This window comes from Miscanthus floridulus, chromosome 13 (genome assembly GCF_019320115.1).
Source record: "Miscanthus floridulus cultivar M001 chromosome 13, ASM1932011v1, whole genome shotgun sequence".
Lineage (NCBI taxonomy): Eukaryota > Viridiplantae > Streptophyta > Magnoliopsida > Poales > Poaceae > Miscanthus > Miscanthus floridulus.
Window position 1 is genome coordinate 74,076,035 of NC_089592.1, and position 19,692 is coordinate 74,095,726.

Consider the following 19,692-nt stretch of genomic DNA (forward strand, 5'->3'; position numbering starts at 1 on the left):
TTAACGAAGAAATCTATAAATTTTTAGTACATAATAATTTTCGTTTAAAGCCATCTTGGTACCAAAATAAAATATAATGTTTAGATCTACAAATATAGATTTGAATATTGTATCAATCTTTTAGGTATTGAAATGACCTCAAACAGAAGTCATAAACTACGAAGTTATAGTTCTCTTCTTTCTGTAAAATTGTCATATAAATTTTATCTTCATCCCCATTCATATAAAAGTTATGATTTATTTTTTAAAATGAGCTGGCAGAAAAAGGAAATTCCGCCAATTCCATTGGTGCTATGATAAACTATATTCGGCAGATCTAAGTGGCTCCAGTATCACCAAAAACCAAATGGTGCTTATTCGGTGCGTAGACAAAGGTTTCAGGGGCACGCAGCCCAGCCGTACAAACCAAATGGTGCTTATTCAGCAAGCTAAGTGGCACCAGTATCACCACAAATCACACTTTGCCCACGTAACCAAATCAACACCCTCTCCTTGCAAACCCTAGCTTATCCCCTGGCTAGAGCCCCCCACCGAGCATGCGAGCACATCTATGATCTAAGACGACTGCTGCACGTTAAGAAGCGGATCGTTCATCATAACATTAATTACAGAACAGCTGAGGATTACCATGTTTTCTCTTCGAATTTCTATTCCTACTATTCACCACCGTACAAAATTTGTGACAAGTGCTATGAAACCCTGATTGCAGCACCTTCGACCACCTGCAGGTCCCTCCAATGGCCCTCCCCCATCCAAGTATACTAACACAAGTGACCCTTTGTAAGGTTTCTTTGTACATTTTGTTTCTCTTCGAATGAGTGCACGTGGCATGACTTGATAAGTACACCAGTTAGCAGCCTTCATGTGGGCCACTGGTCAGATAATAATAACCAGATTAGTGTCTGATGTATAATGAAAAGTAGTTCATCAAAATGCTCAGCTAATTCAAATTTCTGAGAACTGATGGAGACCATAAAGAGTGCTGCCTTACCTGTCCAATTTTTGCAGCACATCAATACTGCCCAAGGAAAGGCTCAAGCTAGTGTGACCTTTTTGCCTTTGGACTCTCTTGCCTGCACCGAATTCTTCCAGTAATTATTCGATGAATCTCATCATGTAGCAAAAAATACTAACCGGATACTGGAACTTTTCAACGAAAACATCATGGTTTGACTTTTGAGGATTTAAAAATGAGAATGAGGTGCACCTTTGTCGAAATAGACTTCCTGGATGACACAAATTCACCAAACTCTCTATCATACCGCTTCTTCTCGTCTGCTGGTGTGGAAGGTCTAGCCTTCCTAGTGACAGACATGAGAAGTTCTTTGCTGATGCACGGTTCTCTTTCTGGGACACCGTTCTCCTGGTTGTCCAAAAGTTCATGAACTGCTGCTAATCCAGCATCCGTTAGAATAGCAGCCAGATCAGCACCAGTAAATCCTTCAGTTAGAGAAGCAATATCTTCGAGACTGGCATCACTTGCCAGCGAAACCTGAAGACATTAGAAAAGAAGCAAGCATTGACAACATTAATGACAGTGACAATAACACTCTCGTAGTCTCGTGAATTCATACAGATTCACAATATGCATAAATGTATTAACCTTCTCAGCTTAAAATCATTCACAAAACTGAACAAGATTACAAATGAGATCCCAATCAAGACAGGCTGAAAAGTGAGCAAGACAAAAGGTAGCACTGTTCTAAAGATGCAAGATAACAAAGAAAGAACATAATTCCTGGAAATTTTGGTGAAATTAGATATTATGACATGAAATCTCTCATCATGACAGTCAACACAGGAAAACGTCACAGAAGCAACAGCAACCATTTTCCAGAAAGAAGGCTCACCGTCCTAGAATGCACCTTCAGAATTTCTAAACGTTCATCCCATCGAGGGAAATCACAAAAGACTAGACGATCAAACCTTCCAGGCCGCAAGAGCGCAGCATCAATTAGCTGTGGCTTGCTGTGCAAAACAATAAGCAATCCCATCAAAAGACGCAACACAAAATAATTAAATAAACAAGCTACTTAGTCACAATTTCCCTAAGATTAGCCCAAAAAATATCTTTATGGCATTTTCATCTCTCTGTAAAAGTACAGAATAAAAGAGCTCGAGACTAGGACTGCAGAAACTATAACAGTTGTCATGCTTTGCACAGCGCTAACCTTGTAGCTGCAAATACAAATACTCCAGTCAAGGTTTCCACACCATCCAGTTCCGTCAAGAACTGCATACAAACGAAAAATGCACACTTAGATTGTTCTTTTGTTTTCTGGAAATAACAATTAAGATAAGATAATTTATCATTATAGCAGCAAGGAGAGTATGAGACAGTTGCTTACCTGATTAACTACACGATCAGAAACTCCAGCACTATGGGTTCCTCGTTGGGGTGCAATGGAGTCAAATTCATCAAAGAATAATAGGCAAGGTGCTGCTGCAACGGCCTTTGCAAAAAAGTCGCGAACCTGGAATTGGTTTACTAACATTACAAACGAGATGATCTAGGTGTCTTCTGTAATTCTGATCAACACCTATACTCGTAACTGGAGAACAGGGTTGAGTAAAAAAGATACAAGGAAATATCCTAAACCTTCAAATATCTTTAGCATAAGAAAAAGGGAAAAGGCATGAACGTTTGTGTAATGCTCAAAGGAATGAAAAGTTACTTACAGATTGCTCAGATGAACCAATATACTTATTCAATAGCTCTGGACCCTTGACTGAAATGAATCGCAAAGAACAAGCAGCAGCTGCAGCTCTCACAATGTGAGTTTTACCACATCCAGGTGGTCCATACAAGAGAATGTTTGACCGCAACCGCACAGGTGCCTTGGTAAAGATATTTGGGTATTTTGATGGCAGTTCAAGAGTCTACAAGAAGGCACACAAATATAAGTAGGAACATCTACACCCTTAAAAATATTTAGTTTTTTTTCCATGAGAGTGTTGATGAAACCAACACCCTTAAAACAAGAAAGCAAGAAAATGTGCACCTCTTTAATGATAGTTACTGCTTCATTTAGCCCTCCAACATACTCCCAACCACCATCTTTATCATCAGGAGCATATTTCCTAAGATCACGCATGGCGACTGGAAGGAAGCCATGCATTGCTTTAGAGAAATCTTCCATCAGCAAAGTTCGTTTCAGAGAGTTGTGAGAAGCATTAGAAGGCAGAAGAAAGCGATAAGCAGCAGCATGCACAGCCCTATCAACCAAAATTTCCTGCAACACAATAGCATACATATAGGATGAATACCTTTTTCTCACCTCAATCCATGCAAAAGAATATTTGTCTGCTACTGTGAATATTTGTGACTTTGGTTCATAATCATAACTACCTAAGAAACACGTTTTTTCCTTATTTTTGCTTGTTGAAAGAATTGGTCCATAATTATGATCACAAAAAATATGATTAAGTTGGTTATAAAGACCATTGTATGATAAGAGTTAGAATTACCAAGTCATATGCATCATAACCTTCACATTTTGATGCTATCTCTGATAGAACTTCCTCAGAACACAGTAACTCATGCTCCTCAACTTGATGTTGCAATAGTGCTTTGCGCTCAGGGACTGCAAGAGCAGGAAGCTCAATATGGAAATCAAATCTCCCTGCAGGGTAAAAATGTGTTTTTATTAGTATACTTGAAGTCACTGACTCAACTAGCACACTTTAAAGAAAATAGAAAAAGAAGTAACCAGAAGAAGTTAAGTCTTGAGGAAGGCTCTGAAGTGATTGAACTGAAGCCATAAACGCGATAGGTCCATACCCACATGTATTTCGAATCTTATCCTAGAAAGCAGGCATGCCATTAAAAATAAATAAATAACTATTCACAGGGAAAAGGATAACATGGTAAAATAATTGTAACAACCATAATCAACACTTATTCTTAACAAATTTCAACAATGTGAATAAAGAAAAGTGTAATGGCATATCCTTACCTTGTACTCATCCATAATGTCAGTCAAATATCTCACAAGAGAATCAGAAGAACTGGACGATTGAGATACTTGAGGATCTGAAGAGACTGAAATTACACTGTCCAGATCATCAAATATGATGATCGAAGGTGAATGAAGCAGTGCTTCGGATATTCTGTCTTCAATTTCTTGCCTTGTCTCCTTAGCCTTGCCAAGTGCAAGTTTGGAACAATCTATGTATATTCTGTTCTTCAAAAAATAGATGATATCATTAAATTGCAATGTTCTTCCTTTCAGAATAAGAAATGCGCAGAAAGATTGTAAAAAGTGTTTTACATGTGTGCCAAGATATCTTTACGGTCTTCAAAATATTTTGCAGAAGCCCTGGTCAAAGCTGTTTTGCCAGAACCCTGAAACAGGAATAAAGCCAAACAAAATTGTAAATAACAAAACGAAAACCCTACAGTCAAGTATAATTTAACATTATGAATTATGATATCCCACGTGAAAACAGAGAACACCTCATAATCACAAGTTTCACAAAAGAAACTGGATGTTACTTACTCGAGGCCCATAGACAAGAACATGTCCAGGAAAGGGGAACTTTATTCTGTTAAATAACCTTAAGCTAGTTGCAGATAAGAGCACAGATAACCCTTCAGAAAGGAAAGGATCCAGAAAATAAAGTCAGTCAACAGTAAGAAAGGCACCATCCAGAAAACAAACAGATGCAGAAAAGGAATTATTTGCCTATCTGGTTAAAAATTATTACTTTTTGTCACATCTGACATTGCATTCTCCATCCAGCCTAAAGAAGATCGGGTCAGCTTGAAACCATCACTGGAGCCACTGTCCACTAGGGAATCAAAAGATACAGGCTCACCCAGCTCCAACTTCCCGAAATGCAGTTCAAGATCATCGGAATTGCCGGTTGGAACACTCCAAGCAGTCTCAACATTAAGTTGTGAATTGTTGAAACTAGAATTTTCAGAAGTAAGTGTTAGTAGGTATAAAAATTCAACTCCTTTGGTTCCTTCTCTATCTGTCGCTTCTAAATGGAGCAAAATATTGGTTGGCAAAACTATTGAATTCATCTTGGTATGGCTAGCATGCAAGCCCATTTCTTTAAGGTGTCCAATAAGCCAATGCTTAATAAAAAATTTCTGCTTTGACACTGATTCAGAAATGCTCTCAATATCTGCACCTTGAAGATTTTCGCTTTCACTGTAACGAGCTTTCTGGAAGAAATCAACATTTTCTGAAGGAATCCTGGTTATCCTCGAAGTGTCCGCTTCCTGACTGACTAATTTACTGCTATCATGGCCATCTTTCACAAGCATCTTGAACTGTAAAGGAGATATTGTCACTAGAGGTGCATCCTCCTTGATGTTGGCTGAATATGTCTTAATATATACCCCTAGGATCAGTAAACACACTTTAGTATTGTACAGTAAACAGCAGACAAGATTCAACAGTACACTGACAAAATAGTTGCTGGGAAATGCTTTCTCAATCAAAATTCAAAGTCTATATAAGAATTCAGAGACTATATGAGTTAGCTGTTTCAAGGTGAAGGGAAGAAAGACCTGCGTACTCACATGAATGTACATCAGCACTTATGAAGTGACGAATAGAGTAGGGAAGCATAACATGCCCTTTTGCAACAGAGTCTGAAAGTAAGATATAAACAATGGCTTCATGGGCCCTTTCTTTAGTTACTGAAGTTCCCTTTTTTGGTCCAACTTCTTTGCCTTTTAGAGCTAGTCCTTTCTTTGACGATTTAGGTGAAACAGTGACTAATTGGAGATTGCCAACAGAAATACTTGCAGCTGTATCAGGATGAATTAGCACAGCATAGCTGACAACCACACCTATCTCAACACCTTTATATTTGAATGTATGTGCATACTTTCTATCAGCTGCTTGAACACGCAGGAGTGCCTTTGTTTTGACTTGTTCTTTCAGTGCACTTTGCTTTTGCAGATCCTGAGAAGGCTTCTCTTTTCGTTTTTTGGGTGCAACAGCAACTTCAGTGCCTGGTACAAGTTGAACTAAAAGAAAGAAAAATACAGTGGATCCTTAGCAATAGATAAACTTAACAAGTTAAAAAAGGAACATTATTGAACAGATTATCTACTATGAAATTAATAACATTACATGCTATTATATAGAAGGGACGTTGGAACAACTAATACGATGCCACAGTTTTTTTAAAGAAAATCTTTAGCATTTCTTCATAAGGTGTACATTAGTTACAGTAATACTCATCAGACAATATATACTCATGAATGTATCAAAATTGATACCCATACTTCAAATTCTGAAAAAAAAATTCTCAAAAGCGCAGGAGAGCTGCACTTCATTATATTAAGAATAAAAAGTTTAAATTCTGAAACATTTTATTAGAAGGAATAGGATGTAATTTTGTCGCCAAAAAAGATGTAATTAAGCTGGATTTTTCAAATATATATCTAAGTTTGGAAAATGTAGCTGCTACATACTAGTAAGATATGTTAGACTACACATAACATGTTTGGCTGAAGTTAACATAAACCTTAAAGACCATAATTCCATTAGGCACCCAGCATGAATTATGATGTAGATGGGTATCCCCAAGTTAGGTGCCATAGGTAATTAGTCTTAGGATATTGTGGGATCCATAATCACCTAGTGCCAAATTCCAAAGTAAAGGGAAAAATGGACAAGAATATGGATAGCACAAATTTGTTTACAGGTGAATCAGAAATGACTTCTGGAAGATTAAATCAGAAGGTAAAGAGTTATCGTGTTTAGTGAAGTACACAACAGTTGCTTTCTACCATGATTACAGCATAATTACTTATTAACAAGTGTCAGTAACCTATTTCAAAACGAATTCACACAAACTTAATGTTCATATAGAAAGATGAACAAATATATCACCTTTGAGCTCTATTATATGTAAAGGATATTGAAAAGAACATAAACTAATAGTTGTAACACAAGTTGTATAAGTTAGCACAATAATGCAGAAAAAAAATATACCAACTGTCTTCTCAGGGAAAGATGACACGACAACGAACTTCACAATATTATGTCCATCCAACCACAATGGGAATTTCATGCCCTCATAAACGATGCCGACCTGATTTCAAAAAATAAATAAATATATTTATGCACCAAAAAAAATTAAAAAGGTAGCAGGATGGAATTACTACACTACGCAAGAATAACAGACATATTGAAGGAAAAAAAGAGAAAGCAAAGAACACCTGCTTCAAGATTGTTTCTTCAGCCAAATCAGCACGGCTCTCCAGTATCTCCCAGTCATCCTCACTGTAGGGTTCAATATTGACTGAGTCAGCTTTGGCCAAAGAGCGAGCTACGTTCAACTGTGCTGTAGTTCCGTCAGGCAGCGAGATGCATTCGGCTAACTCTTGTGCAACCTGCAAGACAGACCATTCATATAACAATATCGCAAATATCTGGTGCGCTTTTGCTGCATAAATATAATGTACACCCACAGGAGGGTGTTTGAGGTAACCAAACTGAGGACAAGCAAGAGAGGGTTGTCAGAGTTCTACATGCAGAGATATCGAAAACAATACAAAACTGAAACAGAAATATGAAAGAGCTTGAGGGTTTTGATCCCTTGCTACAAGGCTATAACTCCAAAATCTCACGTCAAACTGTGAAGACCACAGCATCACTCTGTGTCTCTGTCGACACTCCACGACCAAATTCACTCCAGTATATCGAGCAAGTGACAAACTTAATTCCGAATTTCCGACAGCAAGCATCGATTCAACCGAGGATTGACGAATAATTCTGGGAAATTCCCGCCCACAGGGACTTCAAGTGACAAAGGTACGGCGGGATGTGGCTGGGGGCCGCTCACCTCGATGGCGCGGGATCGGGACGCGGCGCCGGACCAGGCGAGGGACCAGCGCGCGCCGGCGGGGCCGCGAAGTTCGAGCGCGAGGACGGGCGGGAGGTCGCCGGTGGCGGAGGTGCGCTCCAGGGCGTGGATGAGGTGGAGCGGGAGCGCGGCGAAGCAGCTCCGGGTGCCGCCCACCACGCGAACCTCCACCTCCAGCCCGCCGCCGCTCATGGCTGCTAACTGCCTGCCTGAAGCCTCCCCGCCCCCGCCCCCGCCCTTCCTTCGTTATAGTTGTTCTGCCTCTTGCTCTCGTTTCTCTCCCTGATGTTGCTCTCTACTAGTATTTGGTCAAACTAAAGTCAATTAGACTTGTAGTGAATAAAAATGATAAATAAATAAAAAAATCTTGAGTTTCCTGTGATATGTATGTTGTGAAGATTAATTTTTAGGGTGAGAAACATGATGTCCATAGTTAAACTCCAATCATAACATGAACAACATCATTATCACTAATTAGCTATCAAGGTAAATTTGTCTATTAATAATTCTGGAAATTAACATATCGTCCTCTGTTCCAATTTATATGTCGTTTTGGGTTTTATAGACATACAACTTTTATTATGTATTTAGACATATACAAAAGCTATGCACTTGAAAAAAACCAAACGACCTATAATTCGGGACGGAGTGCGATATATATCTTTATTCTCCTATCTATATTGATATATGGGTTTATGATCCGACTGAAATAGATGTAGTGGATTCTCTATTTTTTTCAGTTAACCTATAATATTTTATAGTTGGATTAGATGATATTGTAGATCAAGCTCTGACATTTGTTGTTAGATTTAAGTTCTTTCTCGAATTAGCATCAAAATTACTATGATTGATCTACAACGCCAACATGAGGCCTGGTGGCAAGGCAACCCCAGTGGTGAGTGGTATATAATCTATCAAAATTTAATCTTGGCAAATGAGAAATTTCTGAACAATACTTCTCAGATGCTTACTGTTTAGTAGATAGATACAGTAAAAACGCTTCGAATCACACCAATCGATTTTCACATGTATTGATGTGGTAAGGCGTCTTGAGACCTCAGTCAACCACTCACCCAAACCAAATGTTGAGGTTTTCAATCTGCTCCCCAGTTCCGGTAAAAAATTTGGACCACGGAGCCTGGAGTTCAAATGTTCAATGCCGATTGAAACAATATAAACTTTGTGCAGGCTGTATTATATTATGAATTTCACTACAAACATGTACATGTTCTTCTGCAATTTACTCCAGTAACAATTCTGTGGGTTTTCACAGAATGAGGTGCCTTTCGGATGAACGAAAACAAGTTAAAAAGCTCTATCAAATCTCAAACTTCTCCTTTTGAAACGATTTTGCAGAACTATCAAGCACTACAAAGAGGACGTAAAGGTTACTCTAACGAAACGAGCAAAAAAATTACACCCCAATCAGTCACGCCTTGTACTTGTGCTTCCTGTTTCAGGTTTCTTGACACCTGCACGGTTCATTTGTACTTGTGGATGTTATTTTTCGCTCAGACTCTCACATCCCTCAAGCTCGGGTGCAAGCTCAACAGTAGGATACCCTCATTTCAGACTTCAAGCATGTTCTTGTGACGCCTTTTCTGCTTGTGGAATCGGTGACGATCACCATTGAAATCCTTGGACTCTTCAGGGCTCCTTGTTGAGTAATGATCATCCCATTGTCGCGGTCATGATGGTCAGCAAACGTGTGCCATACTGCCATGAGCTCACCCGTTGAACGGCGGGTTCTTCTGAAAGGATCCTGGAGCAAACACCGGGAAGGACTCCGCAGTTCGTCTCCTCTCTCCCCTAGTGCCATCCCTCCTTGTTTCCGGCCGTGCGCCTGCGGCAGCATCATTCCTCTGAGGATCAGCAGCAGCAGCAGCACCTAGAAGTGGCCCACCAAAGAATATCGACTGCCCAGTGTATGTCAACCTCTCGGACGGCTGTCCAGATGGCAATGCTGAGGAAGGAGCATTCATGGGTGAGAGGGTTCTCCCGTGATTGATTGCCTCGCTATCTGGGTTTGTCAAGAAATGCGGTCCCCTTGCTGGTTGATCAAGACCACTACCAGCTACTGGCCTTGTGGGCGCGGGTGCAACTGACACATACCGACCAGCCTCTTGATCCCAAACAACCGAGGCTTTTCGGTTCTCACGGACATAAGATGTTGCTGACTGGAACATTGGCTTGGATATCTGCGTGGTTGGAACATGCGGCCTCGGTACGGCCGGCGCAGGCCTTGGAGGTGCTGGAGGCACACGAGGTGGTACGTTGATCTGAGTGTGAGGTGCGGGTTTGTGAATCTGGACCGGGCTGCTTCTGCTGCTAGCACTCTGCGTGCCCGACTCATAGTCGTCCTGGCTTGCAAGGCTCTGAGGATACGAGGAACTCTGAAGAGACAACAACTTCATAACAGCCCCCCTTTCCTTGGTGCCACTGGCGCTGTAATCAGCACTCATGCTGCTTCTCATGCTGGCATTGCCACTAGAGCTAGGGCTAGCACCTGGAACCCGGCGGGTATCAATAGGTCGGAGGACAGACGATGATGCCCGGGCTTTAGCAGCAGCCTTCATCGCCTCATTGCTGTCCAGCTTTGCAAGCTTCCAGGCACTGATTTTGACTTGCTTCTTGGCTTTGCTCGCTCTTTCAGCATGTCCAGCAGTATCAGGATCAATGGTTGAAGGTACCATCCCTGGCTCCAAATGTGGAATCACTTCATCCTGTTTCAAGGTTGGAAGTGCAGAAACATTAAAAAAGAATCCCTACAGTGGTACATACCATTTCTACTTTGCAGATTGTTACTGAACTTCCAAAGATATAGTAGCAGGCCCGAAAGTTTCAAAGCGGTCTGCTAACTATTCTAATTACCTGATCAACAAAAATCCTTGGAGGTGTGCACCATGAACCCTTGTAGTGCAGACTAAGTGCACTAGCACCACTGAACGCAGTGGTAGCTGAATTTGTTGGGGAATAAACAATGTTTAGCCCCTCCTCGTCCTCTTCCTCTTGAGGTGCTTCACTCATAGCTCTCATTGCAATGACATATTCATAAGTTGTGATCCCCTAAGAAGAACAAATTAAAGCAATATAGTAAAAACAACATGCCTTATCATGCATATTGTACTTGGTGAAAACTGTGAGACAAACCTTTCTGATTAAGATCATGTGGAAGAAGAAAAGTTCCCCTAAAGGTATGCAAGCGACTAGAGAAAGAAGAGTAAAAAAGGCCTGCACATAAAAAAAATTATATTCATCCACTTAATCACAAAGCCTTGCTCTAATGAAGACATGCAAACAGGAAACAGTGTGACATTGTCATATCTTTATAGTAGTAGACAGTTCTAGAAATCCAGTCATCACATGTGATAATTTTGTAGTAAAATCAAAATTGCGCTATAAAGTAGTGACAGTTTCTGCTACAACTTACTACAATGGTAGCAAAGGCAGGTCGAGGCAAGCCATTCCCAAGCCTGTCTTGAATAATTCTCTTTGAATTCTTGTTGGCAAAGCATATAACAAGAACAGCAATGCCTACTCCAATTTCAATAGCAAGCTACAGAAAATCATAAATAGTTTAGCAGATACTTGAATTAAATAAAACATGGTGCATGTAGAATGGAGATTGCGTAAGGTCACTTAACAGACCCAAAGGAGACTAGTAGTCATCAGAGCAAGAAACGTGAAATAGTTCTTCCGTCCAACACAGTTATTTAGCCACTGCCGAAGATGCAAACATAAGATATGGATGATTTAAAAACTGAAGGCAATTTCAGTTCCTATGTAAGAAATACCCGACAGTGATGATCAAATCCATCCACACACTTGTCACAACTTCTGCAATGCTTACTGAATTTGCGAACCTGAAAAACCATCTTTCTAAATCAGCAAGAGCTAACAACACAAGTTTTCCTTCTGACCCAAGTTGTGTAGCAATTAAGACAGATAGAACCTGCTGACTAAGGATAAGAAAAAACATGATACATGGTTGCAATGTTGAACAGTCCCACATATGAATGTACCTCGGCATCACATAACGTGCAGAACACGGCGTCTTCCCCATCAACTTGATTCTTTGAATCATCGAATTTCCTACAATCCTCCTTCACAAACAAAGCACAAACAAGCCCTCCAAGTAAGCAGCTCCTTGAACTTCTTGGCGGCTGAGACCTTAAATCCTGATTCGTGTCTCCAGCAGCTAAACCACCAGTGTTAGAACGCCGGTCTAGAGAGTTCCTACAAGTAGATGTTGCCGTTGGGGAGGTTGTTCCAGCACCAATATCAGCTTTTGTTGGCAAATTCGTGCCCTGTATGTTGGCAGTACTTCCAGGTGCATCGATGAAGCCACTATCAAACTTTGACATGATTCCAGGATCTGCAGGGTTTATACTAGTGCAGCGGATATAAAGGATGAAGACAGAAAACACCTGACAGAACACACACAAGTAGAAACTATGACAAAGACATAAATTCCTTCAAATAATGACAGAGAAATACAATGCAGGTGCATTTTGGCAGGCTTACCACAGTGGTATAGATACCGACTACAGCATATCCTAGGACTTGCTTGCCTAGAAATGGTGCGAAGAATGCATAAAAAGCAATCACCAGAAGGAAGAAAACCGTAATTGCGATGATCTGTTCCATGAGATATTAAGAAATTTGTTATTCCACTGTTCACAAAAATGAAAAAAACAGAATGGCTTGGATAAGTCTGTGTTTTATTATCAGAGAACGATGATCTGAAGCAAATGGCTGGCTAACAATATAATTATATTAATATGTAATGTTGAAAAACAAGGTGCATACCTATAACTTTCTACCTTGATTACAATGCCTTTGGAGTCTTTTCATTAGTAGTCTGAAATTTTGTCAACGGTACTATAGCCCAAATGCAGTACTGAGAATTCTTTCTTTAACCCAAGTAAGTATTGAGAAATAGTTATATTAACAGGATAAACTTTTAGGAATCAATCAACATCCATTAGAGCGCCATGGTTTCATATTTGTGAAGTATAAAAAAGATTCACTGTCAACAGGGTAAAAATAAAACAGGACCTGGGCCATCAGAGAGCAGGTTTAATCATCAAACTAACAACATGATCAAGCCATGCTTACTGAATGAGTTTGCAGGTGTTTCAGACTTTGAGGAGAAAACCAAGTCCTAGAGATAGACAGCAGGTTTTTGTATAGGGGTGAAGAAAGAAAACAAGAGTTAGCAGATAGCAGGAGGACCACCATCGCGGGTATTGCACCCAATATTATTTAGTTTTGTAATAACTCCACGTTAATGAAGCACATATCTCTTCCTGTGCACAGTAGCACGTACGGAATGAAACCGTGATAAACTACTAATGAAATACTCCACGCAGATGAGTTCGCGAAACTACTCCGCCGGTAAAATTCCAAGTAGGAGTGGTGGCACCCGGTGAATGATTCGCGAGGATCGGAAGCGGAGAGGAAAGCCACCGAGACCGCACCTGGAGCGTGTGCGCGGGGAGCTGCCATCCGTGCTTCCTCGCCATGGCCGCCGCCGCCGCTCCGCTCCGCTTCCCTCCCCCTCCCTCTCTCCCTTTCTCCAGTCTTCTCTCTCTCCACAAGGCCACGACACAAAGGTTTGCTTGCCCTGCTTTCTTGGGAGTAGTAGTTGTCAATGACGAAGACTGACTCTCTCTCTCTCTCTCTCTCTCTCTCTCTCTCCTTGCTTCTTTTTCTCTCACTGGGCTCTCAACTCATTTCCGTTGCTGTTCTGGTGCCGGTTAGTTGGGGATCGACGAAGACTCGAGTGCGTGCGAGCATAGTGGAAAGCAGGTCCCTTCACCTTCAGCAGGCCGTGGAGCCCCAACTCTTCGCCGGGTTCAGAGTTCAGACTTGAGAGTCTTGAGAACCGCCACCGGCAAGGCAGCTTTTCAGCTTCTTGTAAACCGGGGTAGCCTTTCTCACCGTCCTCTGTGATTTCGCATTCACTACGGTTTGAGAGGAGAGCATGGCTTTCCTTGAATTGAATTAAAATAAATTAATACGTGCATGTCCCTGCGTACATGATTATTCGGTGTGCCGCGCGGTCCATCCATGCATGCCCAAATTGACACCGGACCATACGCAAATACAATAATGTTGCTTGAGCATAAAGCATGCAAGGAATCATGCAAGCTCACCGAACACATGAAAACAATTAACAAACTCATCCTGAAGCAGCGGTGTCTGGGGCACGACGCCACTCAAAATACTTGAGTATTTAAGACCGTCTTCAACGACCGCGACCCAAAATACAAGATTTATTTGTCCTTTGGGTAGCGCTACAGGTAAAGAGTTCAATACCTATTTTTATCTTCTCCAACAACCAGACCTAAAAGACAACTATTTCTGTAAATGAGTCTTTAGGAGAGAGGATACTTAGATTTGGGTTATGCCTTTCCTAGCACCTAAAATGAATCTTCTATATAAGTACTCTGTTGAAGGCTATAGGTATTATGTCCATTTTGAATTTGGGTTCCGCAATGGGTCTCCTATCGAAAACAACCTAATGCATGGGGGGAGGAGTGAGGTGATCAAGACTGAGAGCCCAATAATGATCCAGTTGAGAGAATAATTGAGTTGAGTATGTTACGTATACTGCTGGGAGGAAGGATCACCAGATTAGACGAATGGATGCAAGAGGGAACTGAATGATTAGGGAAGGGTTGAAGGCGGCAACCAATCAACAATGCCATGGGTTGCTTTAGTTTTTCTATGCTTTGGTACCTTCTTCTAGTACGGTCGCATTGGTGGATACAAGTGGTTGCCAACGGTGCACCAGACTAAACTAAACACGGCGAAGTGATCAAGAAATGCTTGCAACGTATACTACTTATACATTTCCAAGAAACTTTAGCTTTTGCGTCGACATATACAGAAGTACTCCCTCCTTGAAAAATGCGATTATCGATTTCCAAGGAGTCAAACAATTTTACTTTTAAACAATTCTATGCAAAAATATTAACATTTATGATACTAAATTATATTATTATATACTAGTCAAGGAATAAATTTTTACAGTAAATCTTTTTAGAGATATAAATGTTGATATTATTTTTCTATAAATTTAGTCAAACTAAAAAAAAGGTTTCGAGGTCTAAATAAAGGGCGTAGAAACAAATACAAACTCTCTTGAATGAAAATTGAAAAGAATTATGACTTAGTTCAAATTTATATTTGTAATTTTCTTGGGACGGGAGTAGTAGTTTGGGTGATTTTGAAAAAGGTGAGTGCGCTGTTGACTATTGGCCTATTGGGACATTTTGGGCCACGCTCCACGGTGGACCAGGTGACTACAACGAGGATTTTTTTTTAATTTTAACACTTTTTTAAACTAATTCTAAATCTAACACTGTTTGTTTTTTATTTTAAAATCTAACACTTGGTGCGGCGAAACACCTGTGCCGCGCCATGCATGGTGGCGCGGCGGTAGGATGACGTGGCGAAGACCGGGAGCGCTGACTGATGATGTGACAGGGTCTGCCGCGTCACCGATCTTGACGCGTCACCCATCTTGACGCGTCACCCATCTTCAGCCTGCTCGTTTGGCTGTGGCTTGTCGTAAACGATTGTAAATTTCCGGCCAGAGCAGTATTTTTCTCTCACACAAACCAGCCAGCAGTACCTTTTCACGAACCAGCAACGATACGAACCAGTCAACCGAACAGACTGCTTGACGTAGCAGCAACGTGCCCGCGCACTGATCGTCTGGCCCTGGCCTGCCCGCGCGGGGCTCGATGCGCTGCTTCTGGGAAACCGCAGAGCCAAAGACACGCGAGAGACGCGCCTGCGGCCTACCGTCTAGGTCTGGCTCTGGTACCATCGCTCCGCTTCTCCGGTCCCTGTCCCGTGCAGGGCACGGGCGCCGCGGCTGCGTGTCGGATGTTAGGCATGCCAGCTTTAGGCCTGGTTTAGTTCCAAAAATTTTTCAACCCAAACTATCATATCGAATCTTGCGGCACATGCATGGAGTATTAAATATAGACGAAAAAAATTAATTGCACAATTTGGTTGAAAATTACGAGACGAATGTTTTAAGACTAATTAGTCTATGATTAGTCATAAGTACTACAGTAACTACCATACGCTAATGATGGATTAATTAGGCTTAATAAATTCGTCTCGCAGTTTCCAGACGAGCTATGTAATTAGTTTTTTTATTAGTATCCAAAAACCTCTTCTGACATCCCCGAAACATCCGATGTAACATTCAAAAATTTTCATTTTACGAACTAAACACAGCCTTAATTTACGCTATGTCTCAGGCTATGTATCAGGCACAGGGCTAGGAGTGGGCTCGCCGACAGGCTCGAGAACGGACTCGTTAGCGGTCATGGATTTTTTTTTTTTAAATCTATTTTCAGAGAATGATTAACAGTGACAGGCGACAGTAGCACCCGCCTGTTAAACGGTTTTGACCGTCCGTCCCTGATGTTTGGTCTGCTAGTAGTGGTTACTGTACTCCCGTGATCCCGTCCGTCGACTGCTCATACAAACTACTAGGAATCTGTCCTAGTGTACTGATTCGTGTACTCCGTCAGCCGAGTGCTCATACAATGCAAGTTATACAATGCAAGTTATGGTGCTTATACGTACGTATTACGTTTGTTTATACCCACACTTGCAGTGGCCGCAATTATAGTGTGAGTATAAACAAACGTAATACGTATGTATAAGCACCATAACTTGCATTGTATGAGCACTCGGCTGATGGAGTACATGAATCAGTACACTAGGACAGGTTCGTAGTAGTTTGTATGAGCAGTCGACGGACGGGAGTACAGTAACCACTACTAGCAGACCAAACATCAGCGACGGACGGTCAAAACCGTTTAACAGGCGGGTGCTACTGTCGCCTCTGTCACCGTTAATCATTCTCTGAAAATAGATTTAAAAACAAAAACAAAAAATACATGACTGCTAACGAGTCCGTTCTCGAGCCTGTCGGCGAGCCCACTCCTAGCCCGGTGCCTGATACATAGGAGAGACATAGCGCAAATTAAAGCCGGCATGCCGGGGGTATTTGGTTCCTACAGGAAAATTTTAGTCCCTGTTCTATCGGATATTTGACATATGTATGAAGTATTAAATATAGATAAAAAAAATAACTAATTGCACAGATTGTGGCTAATTTGCGAGACGAAATTTTTAAGCCTAATTAGTCCATGATTTGACAATGTTGTGCTACAGTAATATATGTGCTAATGGCGAATTAATTAGGCTTAATAAATTCGTCTCGTAAATTAGCCTCCATCTATGTAATTAGTTTTATAATTAACTCATATTTAGTTCTCCTAAATAGCATCCGAACGTCCGATGTGACATGGACTAAAATTTAGTCCAGGAAACCAAACACCCCCTAACATCCGACACGCAGCCCCCGCGCCCGTGCCCTGCGCGGGACAGGGACGGGAGAAGCGGAGCGGTGGTGCCAGTGTCAGACCCACGGCAGGCCGTAGGCACGTCTCTCGCTTGTCTTTGGGCGCCGCGGTTTCCCAGGAGCTGCGCATCGAGCCCCGCACGGGCAGGCCAGGGCCAGGCGATCAGGGCACGTCGCTGCCGCGCCAAGATCGGTGGCGCGACAGACCCTGCCATGTCATCAGTCAGCGCCTCCGGTTTTCGCCACGTTATCCTCTTGCTGCACCACCATGCATGGCGCGGCACAGACGTTTCGTCGCGCCATAGCAATAGGCGCGGCCAAAAGTGTTAGACTTGAAAAAAAAAACGTGTTGAATTTAGAATTAGTTTTAAAAAAAATGTTAAAATTAAAAAAAAATCGCCGTTGGCAGTTCAGTTCTCACAAGCAGTTTCGTACAGTCAGTACGCCTCGTCTACCAAAAAATATGTGTACACCAACAGCGTATATCAGATGCACTCGTACCAGTGCAAACTAGGGCAGGGACATATAACAAATGGATCCCATCCCATGGCAGGCTTCACAGGAAATTGCACAAAAACCTTGATTTGAGCTATACAAGCTGGAAATGCATGCAAGCAGGAAACACTATTCCCATGTCTGCTCACACTGTCAAACAGCTGCCAAATTCTCTTGTTCATCAAACATTATGCCAAGTTGTGTTCTCGAGGGATAAAACATTGATGCCAAGTTGCCAACAAGTGTGGATTATGGTTATAGCCGCACTGCCATCAGCATTAAACTGGCTCCCCATCACCAGATGTGTACAACATCTCATTCTTTCTTTCTGTGCCTCATTATCTCCACGCCCAGGTAGTCCAGGACGCCTTGCACTGCGACGTGAGGCTTGCCAACCTTCACTCGGACCGCGGAGATCTGAGGGAACTTGAGCAGTGTGGCCTTTGCGATCGAGTGAGCCACCAACTCCAAGAGGTTGTGTGGCGTGCCTTCCACAACATCCTTAGCAATGCTGGGGGAGGGGGTTTAAACAAAACTGATTGTCAGGGGATCTGATAAAACATCTTGGGAAAGGATTCTTGCACTCTGAAGTGTGTGTCTAGAACTCTATACCCTCCCAGAGCAGGCAAAGAAGGTCTAACCAAATCTAAGACGGTATAACAGTTCCATTCAGAACTTACATTACAGAACTGAGTTGAGGAGAAGAACAATTAGATTTTCTTATATTAGAGGGTAGTGAATCAACGAAAGAAAAAGCTGAATATATAATGCCCTAATGCCAGCTGTAAATTATAGAAATCCCCAGTCTGCTACCAACTGAAATTTTGAAACCAATAATTCAGAGGCACATAGGCCACCTGTAACACTATGCTAGTTTAAATATGCTATATTGCAGATCATGGTCAATCCAAATCCCCAGCTCAGTTCCAAGTACCCAACTGCAAATCAAAGTGTATCTAAAAAAATGTCATCTAGACTTATACGCCAACGACGTGAGGTGGGGTGGGGATTTTTTTTAAGTGCTAGGCAGGGATAAAAACATACTACTAGCATGATAAGGAAATCTGAAACAATGTGTTTAGAAACTATGTTGGGACTCTATGATAAGGAAATCTCAAACAACGTGTTTATAAACTATGTTGGGACTCTGAAGTAGTGAAGTGTATGTATGTCCTCTCCAAAGCAAGTGGGGAGTACAATCGGAATTTGGGAGCAGGACCCTGCACACGTTCTAAACTTATATACTGGTGTCAACATGAAAAATATCATTTCGTAATAACAACAATTTCCGAGCAGACCTCTGAAACAGCATCGTGATTCATCCTGAAACAAGGAGATTCACTACTCTTTTCTAGAGGAGAATACTACGGACTGAAATCAGGGAAGCTGCATACATATACGATGACCTCGTGCCACTTTAGTAAGCATACGAGTTGAAATTCCGAAAAGAATGCTAATTTCTACCAATTTGTTGTTCCAATCAATCATCGTTAAGGCTGACATACCACTACCCACCCGTAGATGTCGGTGTAGCTGACGGTGTCAGCGATGCTGTCGGACTCACCGGCGGCGGCGAGGTCCATCCAGGCGTCGATGTCGACGACGAACTTCTGTCCCAGCATCTGCTCCTCCTTCAGGACGCCGTGGAAGCCGTGGAACTGCAGGCCGCGCAGGATGAGCTTGTCGCCGCCGCAACACGTCGTCGCCGCCGCCTCCGCCATGGATGGGCCGAGCATCAGTTCCGGTTCGCCTCGCAGTCTTGCACAGCACGCAGGAAACGAGAAGCGATTAAATAAGGGAGGCGGACGGGGAAGGGGTAGGGCGGGCACGCGGAATCGGTGGACGACCGGAGCAGTGGAAGGGGGATTGCGGATTGCCGGATTGGTTGGCTCGGCTGGCGGTGGCCGTGGCGGCTGTGGAGTGTGGAGAGCTGACGAGGGAAGGAAAGGCACAGTTTGGGCTTTTAT

At 42.1% G+C, this 19,692-nt stretch overlaps 3 protein-coding genes across 4 annotated transcripts; all 3 read right to left on the minus strand.

The window, feature by feature from the left end:
* Positions 1-332: 332 nt before the first annotated feature.
* On the minus strand, positions 333-8,106 carry LOC136500690 (peroxisomal ATPase PEX1-like). The gene is made up of 18 exons (XM_066496100.1): positions 7,813-8,106; positions 7,187-7,360; positions 6,960-7,059; positions 5,534-5,986; positions 4,708-5,352; positions 4,500-4,591; positions 4,272-4,345; positions 3,957-4,179; positions 3,711-3,804; positions 3,469-3,623; positions 3,003-3,233; positions 2,680-2,880; positions 2,349-2,474; positions 2,172-2,233; positions 1,851-1,968; positions 1,208-1,492; positions 992-1,073; positions 333-872 (listed from the first exon to the last, which is right to left on the minus strand). The coding sequence occupies exons 1-17, from the start codon at positions 8,023-8,025 to the stop codon at positions 1,035-1,037; spliced, it is 3,285 nt and encodes a 1,094-aa protein (XP_066352197.1). The 5' UTR covers positions 8,026-8,106; the 3' UTR covers positions 333-872; positions 992-1,034.
* Positions 8,107-8,996: 890 nt separating this feature from the next.
* LOC136500604 (probable protein S-acyltransferase 19) lies at positions 8,997-13,700 on the minus strand. 2 transcript variants are annotated; one of them, XM_066495998.1, is made up of 9 exons: positions 13,314-13,700; positions 12,358-12,471; positions 11,856-12,260; positions 11,628-11,696; positions 11,482-11,553; positions 11,264-11,389; positions 10,984-11,064; positions 10,705-10,899; positions 8,997-10,556 (listed from the first exon to the last, which is right to left on the minus strand). In XM_066495998.1, exons 1-9 carry the CDS (start codon positions 13,356-13,358, stop codon positions 9,561-9,563), a joined length of 2,103 nt encoding a protein of 700 aa, XP_066352095.1. In that variant the 5' UTR covers positions 13,359-13,700; the 3' UTR covers positions 8,997-9,560. The 2 variants fall into 2 exon arrangements, with proteins under 2 accessions (XP_066352095.1, XP_066352096.1); XM_066495999.1 differs by lacking the exon at positions 13,314-13,700 and adding an exon at positions 12,643-12,769.
* A 4,096-nt stretch (positions 13,701-17,796) lies between these two features.
* LOC136501707 (dihydroneopterin aldolase 2-like) lies at positions 17,797-19,639 on the minus strand. The gene is made up of 2 exons (XM_066497233.1): positions 19,241-19,639; positions 17,797-18,236 (listed from the first exon to the last, which is right to left on the minus strand). Exons 1-2 carry the CDS (start codon positions 19,459-19,461, stop codon positions 18,041-18,043), a joined length of 417 nt encoding a protein of 138 aa, XP_066353330.1. The 5' UTR covers positions 19,462-19,639; the 3' UTR covers positions 17,797-18,040.
* Positions 19,640-19,692: the final 53 nt, after the last annotated feature.